This window comes from Elephantulus edwardii, unplaced genomic scaffold (assembly GCF_000299155.1).
Source record: "Elephantulus edwardii isolate Elephantulus edwardi_28Jun2011 unplaced genomic scaffold, EleEdw1.0 scaffold00060, whole genome shotgun sequence".
Taxonomy (NCBI): domain Eukaryota; kingdom Metazoa; phylum Chordata; class Mammalia; order Macroscelidea; family Macroscelididae; genus Elephantulus; species Elephantulus edwardii.
In genome coordinates, this window is record NW_006399810.1 from 15,332,589 (window position 1) to 15,348,643 (window position 16,055).

A 16,055-nucleotide genomic window follows, 5' to 3' on the forward strand; every position below is an offset into this window, starting at 1 on the left:
TGATCTTTGACAAGGAGATGAAATCAGTGAAGTGGGGAAACGACAGCCTTTTTAACAAATGGTGTTGGCAAAATTGGAAAAATATCTGCAAAAGAGTAACACATATTTTGGAGTGTAGAGTATGTCATTGTTGTTAAGTGCCATCTAGTTAGTAACTCTATGAAACATTGGAGCTGAACCCAGCCCCATCCTGTGCCATCTTCATCTCTCCACACTTGAGCCCACTGTTACAGTCATTGTGTCAGTCTGTGTCATTGAGGGTCTTCCCTCCACTTCATTAACCCTCCATGTTTCCAAGCATGTCATTTTCCAAGAACTGGCTCCTCCTTACAAATGCCCAGGGTGTGTGAGGTAAGGTTTCATTAGCCTTGCCTCCGAGAAACACCATAACTACACCCCTTTTTCAAGACATACTTGTTTGTATTTTTAGCAGTCCATGAGATATTGGGATATTCAGCACTCTTCTCCAACACCACAACGCAGAGATACCAATTATTTTCTTTTCATCCTTATTCTTTGTCCATCCTTCAGTAGAATAGCAAGGGACTGAAAAGATTATGGTTTGTATGAAATACACTGTAGCCTTCAAACTGGCATCTCTGCTCTTGAGCACTTTGAAATGTACCTGGTAAGAGGACTTTCCCAATGCAGTACATCTTTTGATTTTCTGACTGCTGGTACCAAGGATGTAGACTGTGTAGATCCATCCAAGATGAAGTCACTGACAATTTCTATCTCGTTTCCATCTGTCATGATGTTGCATATTGGCCTGGTGATAAAGATTTTTGTTTTTTTAATGTTAAGATGTAGCCTTTATTGAAGGATGTAGTCTTTGATCCTCTGCTCCAAGTATTTTAAGTTCTCTTCACTTTCAGCAAGCAAGGTTGGGTCATCTGCATAATGCAGTTGGTGAGTCTTCCTCCAATCCTGATGCCACATTTTTCTTCATATAGTCTAGCTTCTCAAATAATTTACTCTGCATATAGATTGAATACATGTGGAAAAATGGTACAGCCCTGATACACACCTTGCCTGATGTTAAACCATGCTGTATTTCCTTGCTCTGTTCAGACAACAGATTCCTGGTCTAGGTATAGGTTTTTCATGAGCACAGTTAAGTGTTCTGGAATACCATTCTTCTCAATGTCAACCATAATTAGTTGTGCTTTGCACAGTCAATAAAACACAGAAAGGCATCCTTCTGATATTCTCTGCTTTCAGCCAACATCAACAGCACTGATATCCTTTGTGTCACAGCTTCTTGTAAATCCAGCTTGAATTTCTGTAGCTGTATTCTTCTAGCCATTTTTTAATATCTTCAGCAAGCTTTTACTTGCATATGATATTACTTGATAATTTCCACATTTTGTTGGATCACCTTTTTGGGGACTGAAAACAAATACTTGACCTGATCTTCCAATCAACTTGCCAGGTAGCTGTCATCCAGATTTCCTGGCATAGCTTGATGAGCACTTCTAAGGCTGAGTCTTTTTGTTGAAGCATGTTAATTGGTATCCTATCAATCCCTAGGGCCTTTTCCCCCCCTAATACCTTCAGTGCAGCTTGACCTTTTCCCTTCATCACCATTGGTTCCTGATCATATGTTACTTCCTAAAATAGTTCCGAGTCTGTCATTCTTTTTGTTACAGTGACTCAGTGTATTCTTTCTATCATCTTTTAAAAACTCTCTTTCCTTACTATCATTCATATACATGTGCTTTAAATAATCATTCATAAATGGGAAAAGAGTGGATAGGTAATAAACACTGTGTTAGAACAGATGAGGGGAAGAACTGTCCAAAAGGAATATATAATTAGGCATTATATGTATAACAACAATGTGGAACAAGGGGTACATTGGGGGTGGGTTGAAGGAAGGAGAGAGGAAGAAAATGTGCAACAATGGATAAAATAAATAATATTTTTAAAAAATATTTATTCATATACATTGTATTTTGTAAAATTAATTTGTATTGATCTATTATCACCCCTTCTCTTTAAGCCCTCATGAAATCTTTCCTGCTTCCTATAGCACCAAAATGTATAAAAATGCATTTAATATACATTTTTTGTGGTAAATGTTTTATATTCTATTCCCTATAAAAGCTGCAATTTTCATATGACACCATGTGTAAGGTTTTATAATTGCAGTGATAACTTTAAGAATTTCTTGCCCTTTTTAAATCATGGTCCTGATGCGGCAATCTTTTATTTTGAAATGGTGGGCTACTGGAGTTGCAGACTTCAATCTGTATATATGAAGCAATTTAACTTTTTAATTTAGTATCATGACTTTTCTCTGCTTCTTAATAGTTTTTCCAGCATCACTAGTGGTACTTCATATGGGTCCTATGGTGTTATTCAAAGTTGACAGTACTGCATTAAACATGATAAAAATATGCGGTTATGTTTAACTGGAATATGCAACTTATGGTAGAGACAAACTGCTTATGCAGAGATGATTTAGTGCCACTTGGTGTTCTGGCTTTTCGTTTGTTTCCATCTCCATATAAGTGTGCCCACACAACTTAAACCCATGTTGTTGTTCAGAAGTCAACTGTATCATGTAACAAAGCACACAAATGTCTTTACTAAATATACAAGCAAAACTTTTCATCAGGTTTTTTCCCAACCTTGATGTGCAAATATAAGGGTTGTAAAGAAGTTTTCCTTTAAGACACTGGATCTCTATTTATAGTTATAAAATCGTATGTTTATCTCATTACTATGACTACTTGCCACATGGTATTCAAAGACAGTTTATGGACTGTCATTTTTATACCCCAATAATATTCTAGGCAGAATTAAACATATGCTATATGTACAATTCTACATCTAGTCAGCTTCATGGTATTTGTATTAATTCCACGGTCTGGGCAGGTGATGGTGCCAAGTGTGAAGTACACAGCTTAGAAAGTGTCAATCTCATCATGTTGTTGTGTGCTGTTGTGCCCATTTTCACTGAGAGGAACTTCATGTGACAAAGTAGAACTACTCCACAGGGCTGTCTTGGCTGTCCTTTTTACACAAGTTTACCACATCTGACCTACAGAACCGCTGGGTGATTTTGAGCTACTGACCTTTTGATTAGTACCCAAGCATTCAAACACTGAGCCACCAGGGTTATATCGTTTACATCAGAGACATTGTTAGCTTGTATACTTGCTCAACAGTTTCCTAACATAAAGGCAACATTTTATGCTGAAAAAAAAAAATCTGCAAAGAACATCTTATGGCAGCGGTAGCTTCCTTACTTTGCACAAATGCAGTCAGCTCTGACAGGCCTGCATGCCACCCTTTGAGTGCAGGTCTCTGTTCTTTATGGCTTCACTACACTATGTATAGTCGGAATCACTTTGATGCTTCTAAAAAAGATAGTTATTCAATGGAAAGGTTTATGTTCTATATTGTTTACTTTCCAAATCAGTATCAAGAGAGAAAAAAGTCATGCCCTCAAAAAGGAAAGGCACAGTAGAGATTTTTGGCTATTTGCTTTAAACCTCTAAGACAAAGTTGCAAATAATTTTTAGCCAGGTAACTCTATAATTTAAAAATAGGTAGTAAAGTTCTTTTTCCCCCTCTGTAGTTTCTAAAATATTAGCTGGGTTTCAGAAATGGGGACAGTTTTTTTTATTTCTCTTCTTAAATACCATAGCTTATATCGTCTGAGGTAGTATTGGTAAAAAGACTAGGCTCAACTTAGTTGCATTTCCAAAACTATATTTAAAAAATGAACAGACAAGAATATAGTTTTATGTCAGTCAAGATATTGATTGAGTGTTAAAAAAGCCAAAGTGTTTGTGTTGTATGTTTGCTCTACCTATGCTACAGTGTTTTCAGTGCTCATTTTTCAAAGCTTCTTAAAGTAGAAAAAAAGGCATACCTTTAACGTTTTTTAAATCGATCAATTGTGTAATTAAACTAATGGCAATAATAATATATTCTACCAATAGAAGCTTATATTTTATAAGTGAAAGATAATAATGCTTCCTAATATATAGGTTATACTGTTAGATTAGAATTCTTTCTAGACATTTTGAAATGTTGCTTTCTACTACCCTTTGTATCACGATGCATTTTACGAAACCTTGGTATTATCAGGCAGTTGCTGAACTTTGTATGTTTAAAATCGTTCCATACTTTGAAATATGTCCTTATCCCCAAAATGGAAAAATTATTTTCAAATGTAGTTAATCACATTTAAAATGGTTTGCTGAGATATTAGTCAATAAATAATAAGACGTTTAGCCAGTTGGTTTTTAAAGTTACAAGTTCAGTGACTTTGGAAAACACTCTTAACACATTTTGTATAGACTTCTTAACTTCTATATTGACATGAAATTATTTGAACCAGTTAATTCTGTTAAAGGTGAATAGGAAACAGTTTCATGTTTTGAATTAAAATAATAGACCAAAGCACATGCTGCAATTTTTAGCTAACATTTTTTTATATCAAGGCAATTTTTTATTCTTTTTTCTTAAAGAAATGCTACATATTCTCTTGGGCTTTTGATGTAATTATGTAATTATCTGTATTTCTCATAAAATTTTACTTCTACAATTTGAGAAGTATATTTCTTAGGGAGAATTTTACCACTTATTGGATTTAAATGTAGCATTTAGTACCTTCTTTGTGATAAGCATACATGTCCTCGAACTTGTAAATGAAACTCTTTACCCATAAGGTGCTCACTAGAGAAGGTGATTACTCTTTTAAAAGAATTTTAAAGAGTTTCTTTTAGCCCAGGAATACATTTTATATTATGGGAGATAATCTTGAATTATTAATTGGTGGCAAAAAAAAGCATAATTTTGAAATTGAGGCAGTTAATATTATCTATTTGGTGAACTTTCAACTTTATTTATAGTCTCAGCACAAAGCTATACCCCTATACCTATTGCATTAGAAGATAGGACATTAAATAATTTTGTTATTAGTTATCTGCTGTTGTTAAATACTTTCGAGTAAAAATTAACTCACATTCGACCCTCCAAAGATTATAAAAGGTCCTTTTTTTGCCCATCTTTATTCAGGGTGGTAGATCATTAATACTTGTTGTTGTTGTTATGTGCCGTCGAGTTGCTTGCGACTCATAGTGACCCTATGTACAACAGCCCCAAACTCTCCTTTGTCCTGTGCCAATCACACTGCCTCTGACACACCCATCCCGATTACCCCAGTCACTGAATCAATCCACCTCATAGAGGGTCTTCACTTCCTGGCCTGTCCCTCCACCCTCCCAAGCATGATGTCCCTCTCCAAGGACCTGTCCCTCCTTACAACATGTCCAGAGTATGTCAGATGAAGCCTCAGAACCCTTGCCTCCAAGGAACACCCTGGTTTAACCCTCTCTAGGATGAATCTGTTTGTTTTCTTGGCAGTCCAGCATACATTCAATACTCTTCTCCAGCACCACAGCTCAAAGGCATCAATTCTCCTTTTGTCCTTCCCAGTCATTGTCCAACTCTGATACATAACAAGTGATTGCAAAGACCATGGCCTGTATCAGATGCACCTTAGTCTCCAGAGACACGCTGTTGCTCTTGAGTACTTTAGAAAGGTCCCTAACAGCAAACTTTCCCATTGCAATACGTTTTTTTATTTCCTGGCTGCTGGTGCCAAGAGTGTTGACCGTGGAGCCGAGCAAACTGAAACTGTGAACAATCTCAATCTCTTTGCCATCCATTCTGATGCTGCAAATTGGTCCAGTGGTGATAATCTTTGTCTTCTTGACACTGAGCCTCAGTCCATACTGAAGGCTGCATTAGTATTTAGGATGACTTAAAATTAACATCTCTAGGGGAGTTCTGGTGGCCTAGTGGCAAGAAGCTGCACTGCAATCCCAGAGGCTCACAGTTCAAATCCACCAGATGCTCTGCCGGGAAAGGAGGGACAGTCTCCTCCTGTACCAGTCAGATCCGATTTGATGGTACGCACACACACAAAATAATAAAATAATGATAAAAAATTTTTTTAAAAAATGAACATCTCTAAAACTATTTTTCCCTTTATTTTTCTGTCAAATATAGTCCTGGGCTCTTTCCTCCCCCCCCCTCCCTTCATAGTGGCCCTCGATGAGATGATTTGATTCAGTGACTGGGGGAATGGGAATAGGTCAGAGACAATAATAGATTAGCACAGGATAGAGCAAAGTTTAGGACTCTTGTACATAGGGTTGCTATGAGTCTCAGACAGTTCGATGACACAAAACAACAACAAGGTAATGTTAGAAATAAAGATAGAAAATGGGGCTTACACTTTCCATTGGGATCTTTCTGTTTTATTATGATTCTAGTAACTGCAAACATACACTTAACTCTTGGCTGTTATGTCCTGCTTTAAGTACTTTCTTGTAACATATAGCAGTTTGCAGTAGTGGCCTAGTAGGTAAAGAATTGCACTGCCAACCCAAAGGGACATGCTTCTAATCCACCATCTGCTCTGTGGGAGAAGGATGGGCAATCTCCTGCGTGATTTACATCTTCTGAAAAACTCACTGGAGGCTCAGCTATGAGTCCAGCCTGACTTGGTGAAAATGAGTTGAGTGAGTGATGTTCTTAAATCTTATCTTATTTTAAAGTCGACCTAAGAGGTATCTTTTTAAATTAAAAAGTAACATTAACTCCATTTTTTTTTTTTTTGCTTTAAGGTTTTTCACAGCTTTAAAAAAAAGGTATGATTAATGAAAATACATAATTTGTGGGAGTTTTTTATGATGATTAACATTCTTGTTGAAGGCTATTGCTATTGTCAAGTTATTGCTAAGTTTATTTCTGCTTATAGTTACCCTAAGTGGCAGAGTAGAACTACTCCATAGGGTTTTTCTAAGCTGCAGATTTTATTGGAGGAGGTCACTAGGTGTCTTTTTATCCATGGACTAATAAGCAGGTTCAAAAAGTAAGCCTTTTATTAATAGCCAAGTGCTTATCTATTGTTATTGAGAAGTATTGCTGTTGTTGTGTGCTAGCAATTTGATTACAACTCCTAGCAAATGGGCATAAATCTTAAGAGTGTCATCATTTGTTTCTTCCAACCTAAAGCATTCAATTGAAAAGAAGTTTTAATTTACATATTTCTTGAAATGTGATTAATGTCATTTAGATAAGTGGTAGAACTGAAAGATAAGACCTCATTGTTTGGAATTTCATAAGCAACTGTAGAACAAGAAGTGACTCCCTTGCTTTGTTTTTGAGAAAATGACTAAAAAAGTCCTGCTCAAACTTAAACTGAGCTTCACTCTCTCGACTTCTTTATCAGTATAACTTGTTGTTGTTGTTGTTGTTGTGCACCATTGAGTCAGAACTGACTCATAGCTGATCCATCAGTGAGTTTACAGAGGCCGTAAATCACATGGGAGGAGATTGCCTATGGTAAAGAATGTTTTTAATAATACAGTTTTTTACTACAATTGCAATTCTCACATATTGTCTAAATTATTATTTATCAATGATTATTAATTTATTAGGAGCCAATTATATTTTTGTTCTCTTTGTATTTAAATTATAATATATAAACTCTGCACTGAAATTATTCTTGTTTTCATGAAGAAATTTTTTATCATTGAGTCATACCTCCCTGCTCTACTTGAGCTTTTGGGGTGTGGGGGGTGTGTGTGTGTAAGGGAGGGAGGCAGAAGGACATCTTTCTTCTTTCCTCTTATGTACATTTTCTTTTACTGAACAATGTAATAATATTTTTATTTTTAAATTATTATTTTAATTTACTGAATATATTTCATCATTGAATTTTTACCTCTTGACTAATGGAATTTTTTTAACTGAAACAAAACCAGCTATTACAGAGAATTCTAAATTGTGGTGGTGTTGTTAGGTACCATCAAGTTGAGTACAACTTAGAGCAACCCTATAACAAAAGATCAGAACCTAGTCCTGTCCTGCACCATCTTCACACTTCCTGACACACAAGAGGCCATTGCAGCAGTCCCCTTGTCAGTCCACCTGGTTGAGGGTCTGTCTTCCTCTTCTCTGCCAACCTTCCACCCTTCCCAACATCATGTCCCTCTCCAAGGAATAGTACCTCCAAGCAATTATGTCCAAAGTATGTGAAGTGAAACCTCATCATTCTTGCCTCCAAGGGGCATGCTGGCTGCACCCTCTCTAAGATGTACCTATTCATTCTCTTGGCTGTCCATGGGATGTTCAGTGCTCTTCTCCAGCACTACAGCTCAAATGAGCCCTATTCATTGTCCAGCTCTCAGATGCATAGCAAGTGGGGGGAAAGACTATGGTCTGAATCAGACACACTTTAGTCCTCAAACTGTTACCACTACTCCTCAATAATTTGCAAAGGTCCCTAAAATACCGTATTACACATATATATTTGGTTGCCATTGTTCTGTTGCCATCAAGTTGCTTGCAATTCGTAGCAACCCAGTGTACAACAGCTCTGAACTCTGCTCTATCCTGAGTCAACCTTACTGTCTTCAACACACCCACCCCCACTACTCCCATCACTGAGTCAATCCATTTCATTAAGGGTCTTCCCCTCCTTCACTGTCTCTCCATGCTCCCATGCATAATGTCTCCAAGGACTGGTCTCTCCTGGCAGCATGCCCAAAGTATGTCAGATGAAATTTCAGAATCCTTGCCTCCAAGGAGCAGTCGTGTTTGGTAGTATAATATTTATCCGTTCAATAAGTAAAATTATTTAATAAGCAAAGTATTTTAAAAATTAAAATCTCTCTTTAGTTACTGATCCAAATGAAATATAACTTGAAAGAGTTTAGTACTTCATCTCCTACACGTATATTAACCATTCCGGTGATGTTTTTCTTTTATGTCTAAATAAGTTAATATTTCTTACATCATCTAACTTATAGAAAAGTTAATGAGTTAAAGGAGATAAGGAATTTTTAATTGCCAGGAAAAGAATGTATATGCTTTGGTCAGTCCCTGTTTTGTACATTCTAGCAAATAGAACATACTGAAGAAAGCTAAGACTGACTTCCTACACTGTGTCCCACACATTTCTAAGTAGTATTTACCTATTAAAAAGATCTAGTGTGAAAACAATGTATATGAACTTCGTATGTAAACCAGTATAAAATATAGAGCCCTGGTGGCTGTAGTACATACTGCACTGGGCTGTTAACAAAAAAAGGTTGGCAGTTCAAATCCACCATTCGCTTCACAGAAGAAAGATGGGCAGTCTCCTCCCTAAATATGGGTGGGAGCCTCAGAAACCTGATGGAGAGTTGGTAGAAGTCAGACCCAAGTCAACCGCAATGAATGAGTGTATACATATTAACTCGTTCGATCCTAACAAAGCCCTACCAACTAGGTACTATAATTTCACACATTTTAGAGTTAAAAATGACCGAAAAACTAAGCATTTATAAAGCTAATAAATGCCAGAGCTGGAATTTCAGCCAGTCTAGTTGATAATTTTAATCAAATGATCATGATGAATTACAGAATGATATATTTTTGCTAGGTGGTCACTTCTTTTCTCTTTGGCTCTCCATTATGGTCTGTATATATTTATACTTGTGGTGTCGTCCTGCATTTGCTACTTTCATATTCTTCATTCCCAACTTGATTTTAATCCAGTTTGAACCAATTTCCGATCAATAAGACATAGATTTTGTGCCAAATTTATAATGTCACTAAGTTTATTTGTATCTTCCGAGGATTCATGGCACCGTGAAGGAGGTTTTATTTAATATCCATTTGTAGCTTTCATGTAGTGTGAAAAGTTTCCTCTTAAACTAGTATCAACTCTTGAATATACATGCTACTGTCTTTTTATTAACGATTAGCACATTAAAAGATTTTGGTATCATCAACAAAATAATGTAAGTTGTATAGCAGATAATGACTAGTTTGACCTTGTATGAAATCCCTTTAGCTCTGTGTATTACCTGATATTGAGAAAGTTATAGTAGAGAGACCAAGATTATTTTGTTTTTATTTTGAAAGGCCTACAGTATGCAGCCTTTCTCCAGGACAGGAACCCCAAACAAGGTGAACTAATTTTGCACTACGTTCTTTAATTCTTTAATTCTACCTTTTTTAAAAAAAATTATATTTCTGTCTTACTTTAGACTAGCTTAGTTAACTCTTGCTAGAACTGTTTGTTAAAGCCATACTATCTTTATATTGCTTCTAGCTTTAAATTTTGTGCTAATCAGTTTGCCTTTTAAAGCTTCGTGTATTGGAAATGACATTTCACTTAGTTTGCTTTTACCCAGGTTTTATAGACAGTGATGACATCTGGTGGAATCCAGTGAGATTGCAAACTTAGTTGCTGGCACATACTATATTCAGTATTAGTCTAAAAGCACTATATAAATATATTCCATTTACTAAAAGACTCATTGTAGGCAACCCTGCCCATAATAAACTCTGTATATATTATTTATGCCTCAGAAAAATATTTCTTGGCTTCAGAATCTGGTAACATTTGAATTGACTTTTGCATGTTTTATAGATTGTACTGTGAATAGCTCAGGGGCTCACACCCACCAGTTTCTCATTGGGGAAGATGATGTGGCAGTCTGCTCCTGTAAAATTAGAGCCTTGAAACCCTGTGGAGCAGTTTGCTTTGTCCTCCCTGGTCACTATGAGCTGGAATAAACTTTATGGCAGTGGGTTTGTAGCCATGATTAAAAGAACGAACAATGTCGACACATTTTCTAGTCCACAAGAATCAGAAACTAGAGTTACTTGCATGCCATCCACAAAGATATCACTACTTTTACTTCATTTAATCTCTGCAATGCTATGTAAATCTGGGTCTAGAATGAAGCACCCCTAGAAGAAGGTTCCATTTTCATTTTTATTTCATGGATAGAAGAGAAAGGGGAAGAATGGAAAAATGGAGGAGAGAATGTGAGGTTAGAGCTATGCACTACATTTATACACCCTTGCTTTTCTTCATTAACTTAGTAACAACCATTTGACCTTTACTTAAATATGAATTATAGAAGGGATATAAAAATTCAATGATGAAAGATGGCAGTTTATCTATTATTAATAATTCATATGAGGAAGATATTAATAAATACTTTGTTTTACATTTACAAAGTGTTCTGATAATTAAAATAGGCTAATGTATCATCTGTACTGAAATCTAACTTATCAATGATCATTGATCCAAAAACTGAAGCTGCTAAAAGCTAAAATCCAAGTTACATATAAACCATCTAAATAGAATACATCCATGAGTGTTACTTTAATAAGTCTAAGCACCACATATACATATATCATGCCTATATGTTGCCACTACGTCAAACTTTAAGGTAGGGTTTTTTTGTCTTTCTATTACATGTAAATTAGGGTCTTACGTAAATTCAGTATCTTAACATTTTTAACACCTTGCCCACACTTTTAAATTGACGACTGTGCTTAGAAACACATTTTGCCGTCATTTGCAGCAACATGTTAAGCCGTCCAATTGAAATTACTCCACCATGGTGAGCTGTATTTACATCTGCAGCAAATAACTAAAAATGATTATACATTGGGGTTTTTTTTAGTTTGTTTCAAAAATTTTGAAGACCAGTAATTTCTTAATTATAAGCAAACCAGAAAGTTTATCATTGTAGAGAATTCACTGGTTCACTTTTTCTGTACATGATGCACACCTGATTTTGGAAATGAGTTGAGAGATGTGAATTGTGGAATGTTTTCATTTTCTTTGACTTTAAAGGAGTGGATGATATTGGCACTTGGAATTCTTGTCAAGTAGTGATTGAGTCATTGGAAGTTTTTTTAAAAATATCACTGCTGACTAAATGAATGGTATAAAGAAGCCCGTTCCTAGAAAGTATACTGACTTTAGTCAAGAAAGCAGCAAAGCTGCTCACTCTTATAAGAAGTGTAGACAGTAATTATTTTTTTAAAAAATTAATGGTGGATTCTAAGTATAGAATTATTAACTGGATTTTACCCTTGTTCCTTGGACTACATATCTATAAAATACAGTTTTAAAAAAAATACAGTTGAAAATCAACCTATCACTCTTCGTGCAGGTATCTTTTCCAATTGAAAGTGAAGAGTGATATTTATGAGGAATGAATTCCAAATTCAGGGAATATATAAAAGTTTTCCAGAAGCTCTGGCCATCCCACGGTTAAGCCATTGTTTGCTAACCTGATGGCCGGCAGTATAAATCCATTAGCTGCCCCGTGAGAGCAAGATGTTGGACTCTGTTTCTGTGAATCTTTCAGCCTTGGAAGCTCCAGGAGGCAGTTCTTCGCTGTCCTTTGGGGTTGCTGTGAGTCTGGATTGACTTGATGGCAGTGAGTTGGTTGGATTTTTCCCTTTATTATATCTTTATTGCTGCTTGCATCTAATGATGCTAGTTGTACAGGCATGTCTTTTAGAAAAATGTTCCATGCTCTTTTTCCCCCTTCCCCAGGAATAGCCACAATAAGAAAATAAATCCATTTTCTTTTTGCTTTCCATGATAATTATACTCCCTAGTGGGAGTATAATTAAAATGTTAGTTTCACATTTTCAATTTATTTCTCCAAATTCTACAGACATCTGGCAATTTATCAGAACAAGGACATTATGATTAGTGATTATCTTCCATAAAACATCCAAAACCATGGATGAGAAGAATAGTGAATAGTGAGCATCACCATTTGTTGCTATTCTTTATTTCCCCATCCTATGATAATTACTTGTTACATTAAAAACAATCAAAGCAGAACAAAAAAAATTCTCCTTGAAACACTAAGCTCTGAGCTGGTCTGAGGTCTTTAATTTATTAGAGAATTAATCCAAAGGTGTACAAACATTAAACATAAAGTTAGAACTGGGGTTCGCTTTGGACCTATTTAATTTTTGAATGGTTTTATTATCAAATCACTATAAGAAATCTCTGATTATCAATACTGTTTAGGAGAAAATTTAAACTTAAATTTCTAAATATTTTGTACCCACTTGTTTTAACACAATAAATGTTACAATTGTATATAATGCCTAATATCTGATGGACTTTAGTTTCAATTTTGTTCTTAGTCATTAAAGATATTGACAAAATGTCATACCAAATTATTTTGTATTTTTTGTAGGACTGGGAAACAGAAAATCATGACTGGTATTGTTTTGAATGCCATTTGCCTGGAGAGGTGTTGATATGTGACCTGTGTTTTCGTGTGTATCATTCCAAGTGTTTGTCTGATGAGTTCAGGCTTAGAGACAGCAGTAGTCACTGGCAGTGCCCAGTTTGCAGGGTGAGTACCTATGAGCTTTCATGTGCTGGTTAGAGGGTTGAAATTAATTAATAGCATCACAAAGATATCCCAGGTGGTCTTGCCAGGTTAATGAATAAAGTGCTGGAGGGTGGGGGTTATCTACTGAAATGATGGTAATGAACAGAGCACTCATACTGGATATCCCAGAACACATCATATATTTCAGTATACTATCTGTATAGATTTTAGAAAGTTTTAATCACATACAAATATACTCTCTTCCCTTATGTACTTACTTCTGACTATGTAACTACTTCAATGGATACCCTTTGTAAATCAAGAACAAGTAATAACAATAATATTTATACTATTATACTGGAAACAATTTATATTATTATAAACACTTATAATAGTATAAATATTATATAAGTTTATAATAGTTAAACATGTTAATATTTCTACTATCATACTAGAAAATACAGTTAGCAAAAGGCACATTGTTGGCAGTTAGCTATATTTATCTTCCACTTTATATTCATGTTTATATCCAATGTTGCCTTTTTGTCATGTCATAAATTAGTTTATTTTCTTGCTTTTGTGGAGGGTGGAGGAATGGAACAATTGTATATATAAGAATTTAACTTACTTTCTTTAAAACAAAGTTAATCAGTGAGTGGGTCAACAGGTACTTTACATAATTATTTTAATTCATTTTCCCCCATTAAAAAATTATATTTGCTGTGGTTGTTGGTTGTAGAATGTGGTATGTCTGTTTAAAGAGTGGTGTGTGATTACTCAAGAGCTGAGTTTGTAAATATGTTTTATAATGCTGAGTTTTTAAATGTTCATATACTCTAGCAAGTTTTTTCACCTTAATTGACCCCTTCTTTGATTTTAGTCAAAAACTTACCTGCCAGCATGAGCCACGTACAGTAAGCAGTCTAATCACCCCTAAATAACTATGGTTTTGTACTGTTTAAATATACTCACTGGCATTACAATGCATATTTAAATGGATAAACAAAAGCTAAAATAGACTTTTAAAAGAGCAGTTGTCTTATAATGATGCCTAAATGCATCATAAATTATGAAACTCCTAAGTCAGAATATATTAGGATCCAATCTCAAGTTGTTGATCTCCTCAGATTTTAGGAGGTCTGCAAGAAATTAGCGTAATCAGTGGTGTAAATATTCATCATTTTGAGCAAAGGCATTACATTAATGTTCATGTGTTATTCCTCTGTGGATTTGAGTTTTATATATACAAGCAAATATATATATTTATATATTCCTTCATTACAAATATATATTTCAAACTTCATTATAGAATTTTTATACTTCTTGTATTAAGAATTAAACCTTTAAATCAGCTATGTAGTTCTTGATTCACTAGCATGTCTGATTCCATTTTCTGAGTTTGTTTGCTCTGCTCTTTTATTTAGGTAGTTATCTGTCTAGACCGCAGAGCGTAAACTGGCCCACAGAAGCATGCTAGCTAATGCAGAACTTGGTTTATCCAAGGATTCTTCTATTTTTTCTTTCATATATATGTGAAATACTTATTCATGTATACATTCACATTAATACTGAAATAGCGCTGTGAGTTACTACAAAACATTGGTTTTAATTCCAATTTTAAAGGTTCCTTTTTTGTGCGGCTCAAAAAGCTTATTTTCTGGATTGAGAATGGCGAGTTTTAGCTTGAGGGTTTCAAAATCAAATGAGAGTTATTTATTAGGTTTATTTTATTAAAGTAATAGTTATATTCAAGAAATACTATCAATTCCTTTCCTAAAACAAGCAGTAAGAGCAGCTGACATTCAAAAAGAATTTTAATAGTGCTGATGTGAGAACTTAGAAAATACATTTCTTTTAAACGAAGTTATACGGTTTTTAGTGAAATGTTTCTTAAATCTAACTTGACAGTTACTAAACATATTTAAATATGGATTATTAGAATGAAATGCTACCGCTTTAGTGTACCATGTCAGAGAAACTCTGTTCTTTATTTAATTAAAATCTGGAAAGTAAGACATTTTGAAGATAAAAATAGCAAATGGACACAAACCATTATTACCTAAAATTTAAAGTTAAAATAAACCCCTTTCTGGCACTGAGTTTCTTCTGGAAACTGATAGTGGTGATGTTTGCACAAAATATGAACAATAACCAGTCACTGAGTTGTACATGTTCTAAGTATATCATATTTTAATGAGAACTATAAACAGTGTCACTGAGCTGTATGTGTTCTACGTATATCATGTTTTAATAAGAAAAGGCTTTTTTCAAATATTTGTGGTGTTGACCACAAATTATTTCATTCTTATATAACCATTATCTCATACACAATTGAAAAATATCACCCAACTATCATGTTAACCAATTTAAATCAGTTCATGCAGCTTTATGTCATGTGTTTCTGTAAATTTTTAAGAGGCGAATGACAATAATTTTTTCTCATTTTAAAATAATTTCATTTATGTGTTAAACTCAAGCAACTCACAATTCTGAGTATTTCATTATAATATTTGCCTTTCTAAAAAGATAATCAGACTTTGGCTTTATAGACACACTTGATTGTAATTATGCTTTTGTCTCACAGATGTTGTTACATGCTGTAAGCCGTGACTGAGTCAAAAGCTGACCCTTCAAGTGTGTTTTCCAACACTGGAAATTACATGGGAAGAGAGCCACAGAACAGCTGTTTGGTGGATTTGAACCACTTGGATTGGCAGCGTCGTAACTCCTTACCATTAGGCCACCAGAGGTCCCTGTTTTGTAGATATAGTAGATTTTTTTACTGTAAAGTAGCCTGCCAATATTATTAGCATTTTATCTTGGAAAAATTAAAAGAGCAATGTTGAGTTTTATACTTTTCTTACTGAGTGT

At 34.8% G+C, this 16,055-nt stretch overlaps 1 protein-coding gene across 5 annotated transcripts in view; it reads left to right on the top strand.

Moving 5' to 3' along the window:
• ZMYND11 (zinc finger, MYND-type containing 11) overlaps positions 1-16,055 on the top strand; it is a 137,102-nt gene that overhangs the window by 87,811 nt on the left and 33,236 nt on the right. The window contains exon 3 of one of the 5 annotated variants that reach the window (XM_006887664.1): positions 13,044-13,205. The exons of the other annotated variants lie outside the window; for them this stretch is intronic. Coding sequence (XP_006887726.1) covers positions 13,044-13,205 — 162 coding nt within the window. The remainder of the gene's footprint in view (positions 1-13,043; positions 13,206-16,055) is intronic. 5 annotated transcript variants of the gene reach the window in all.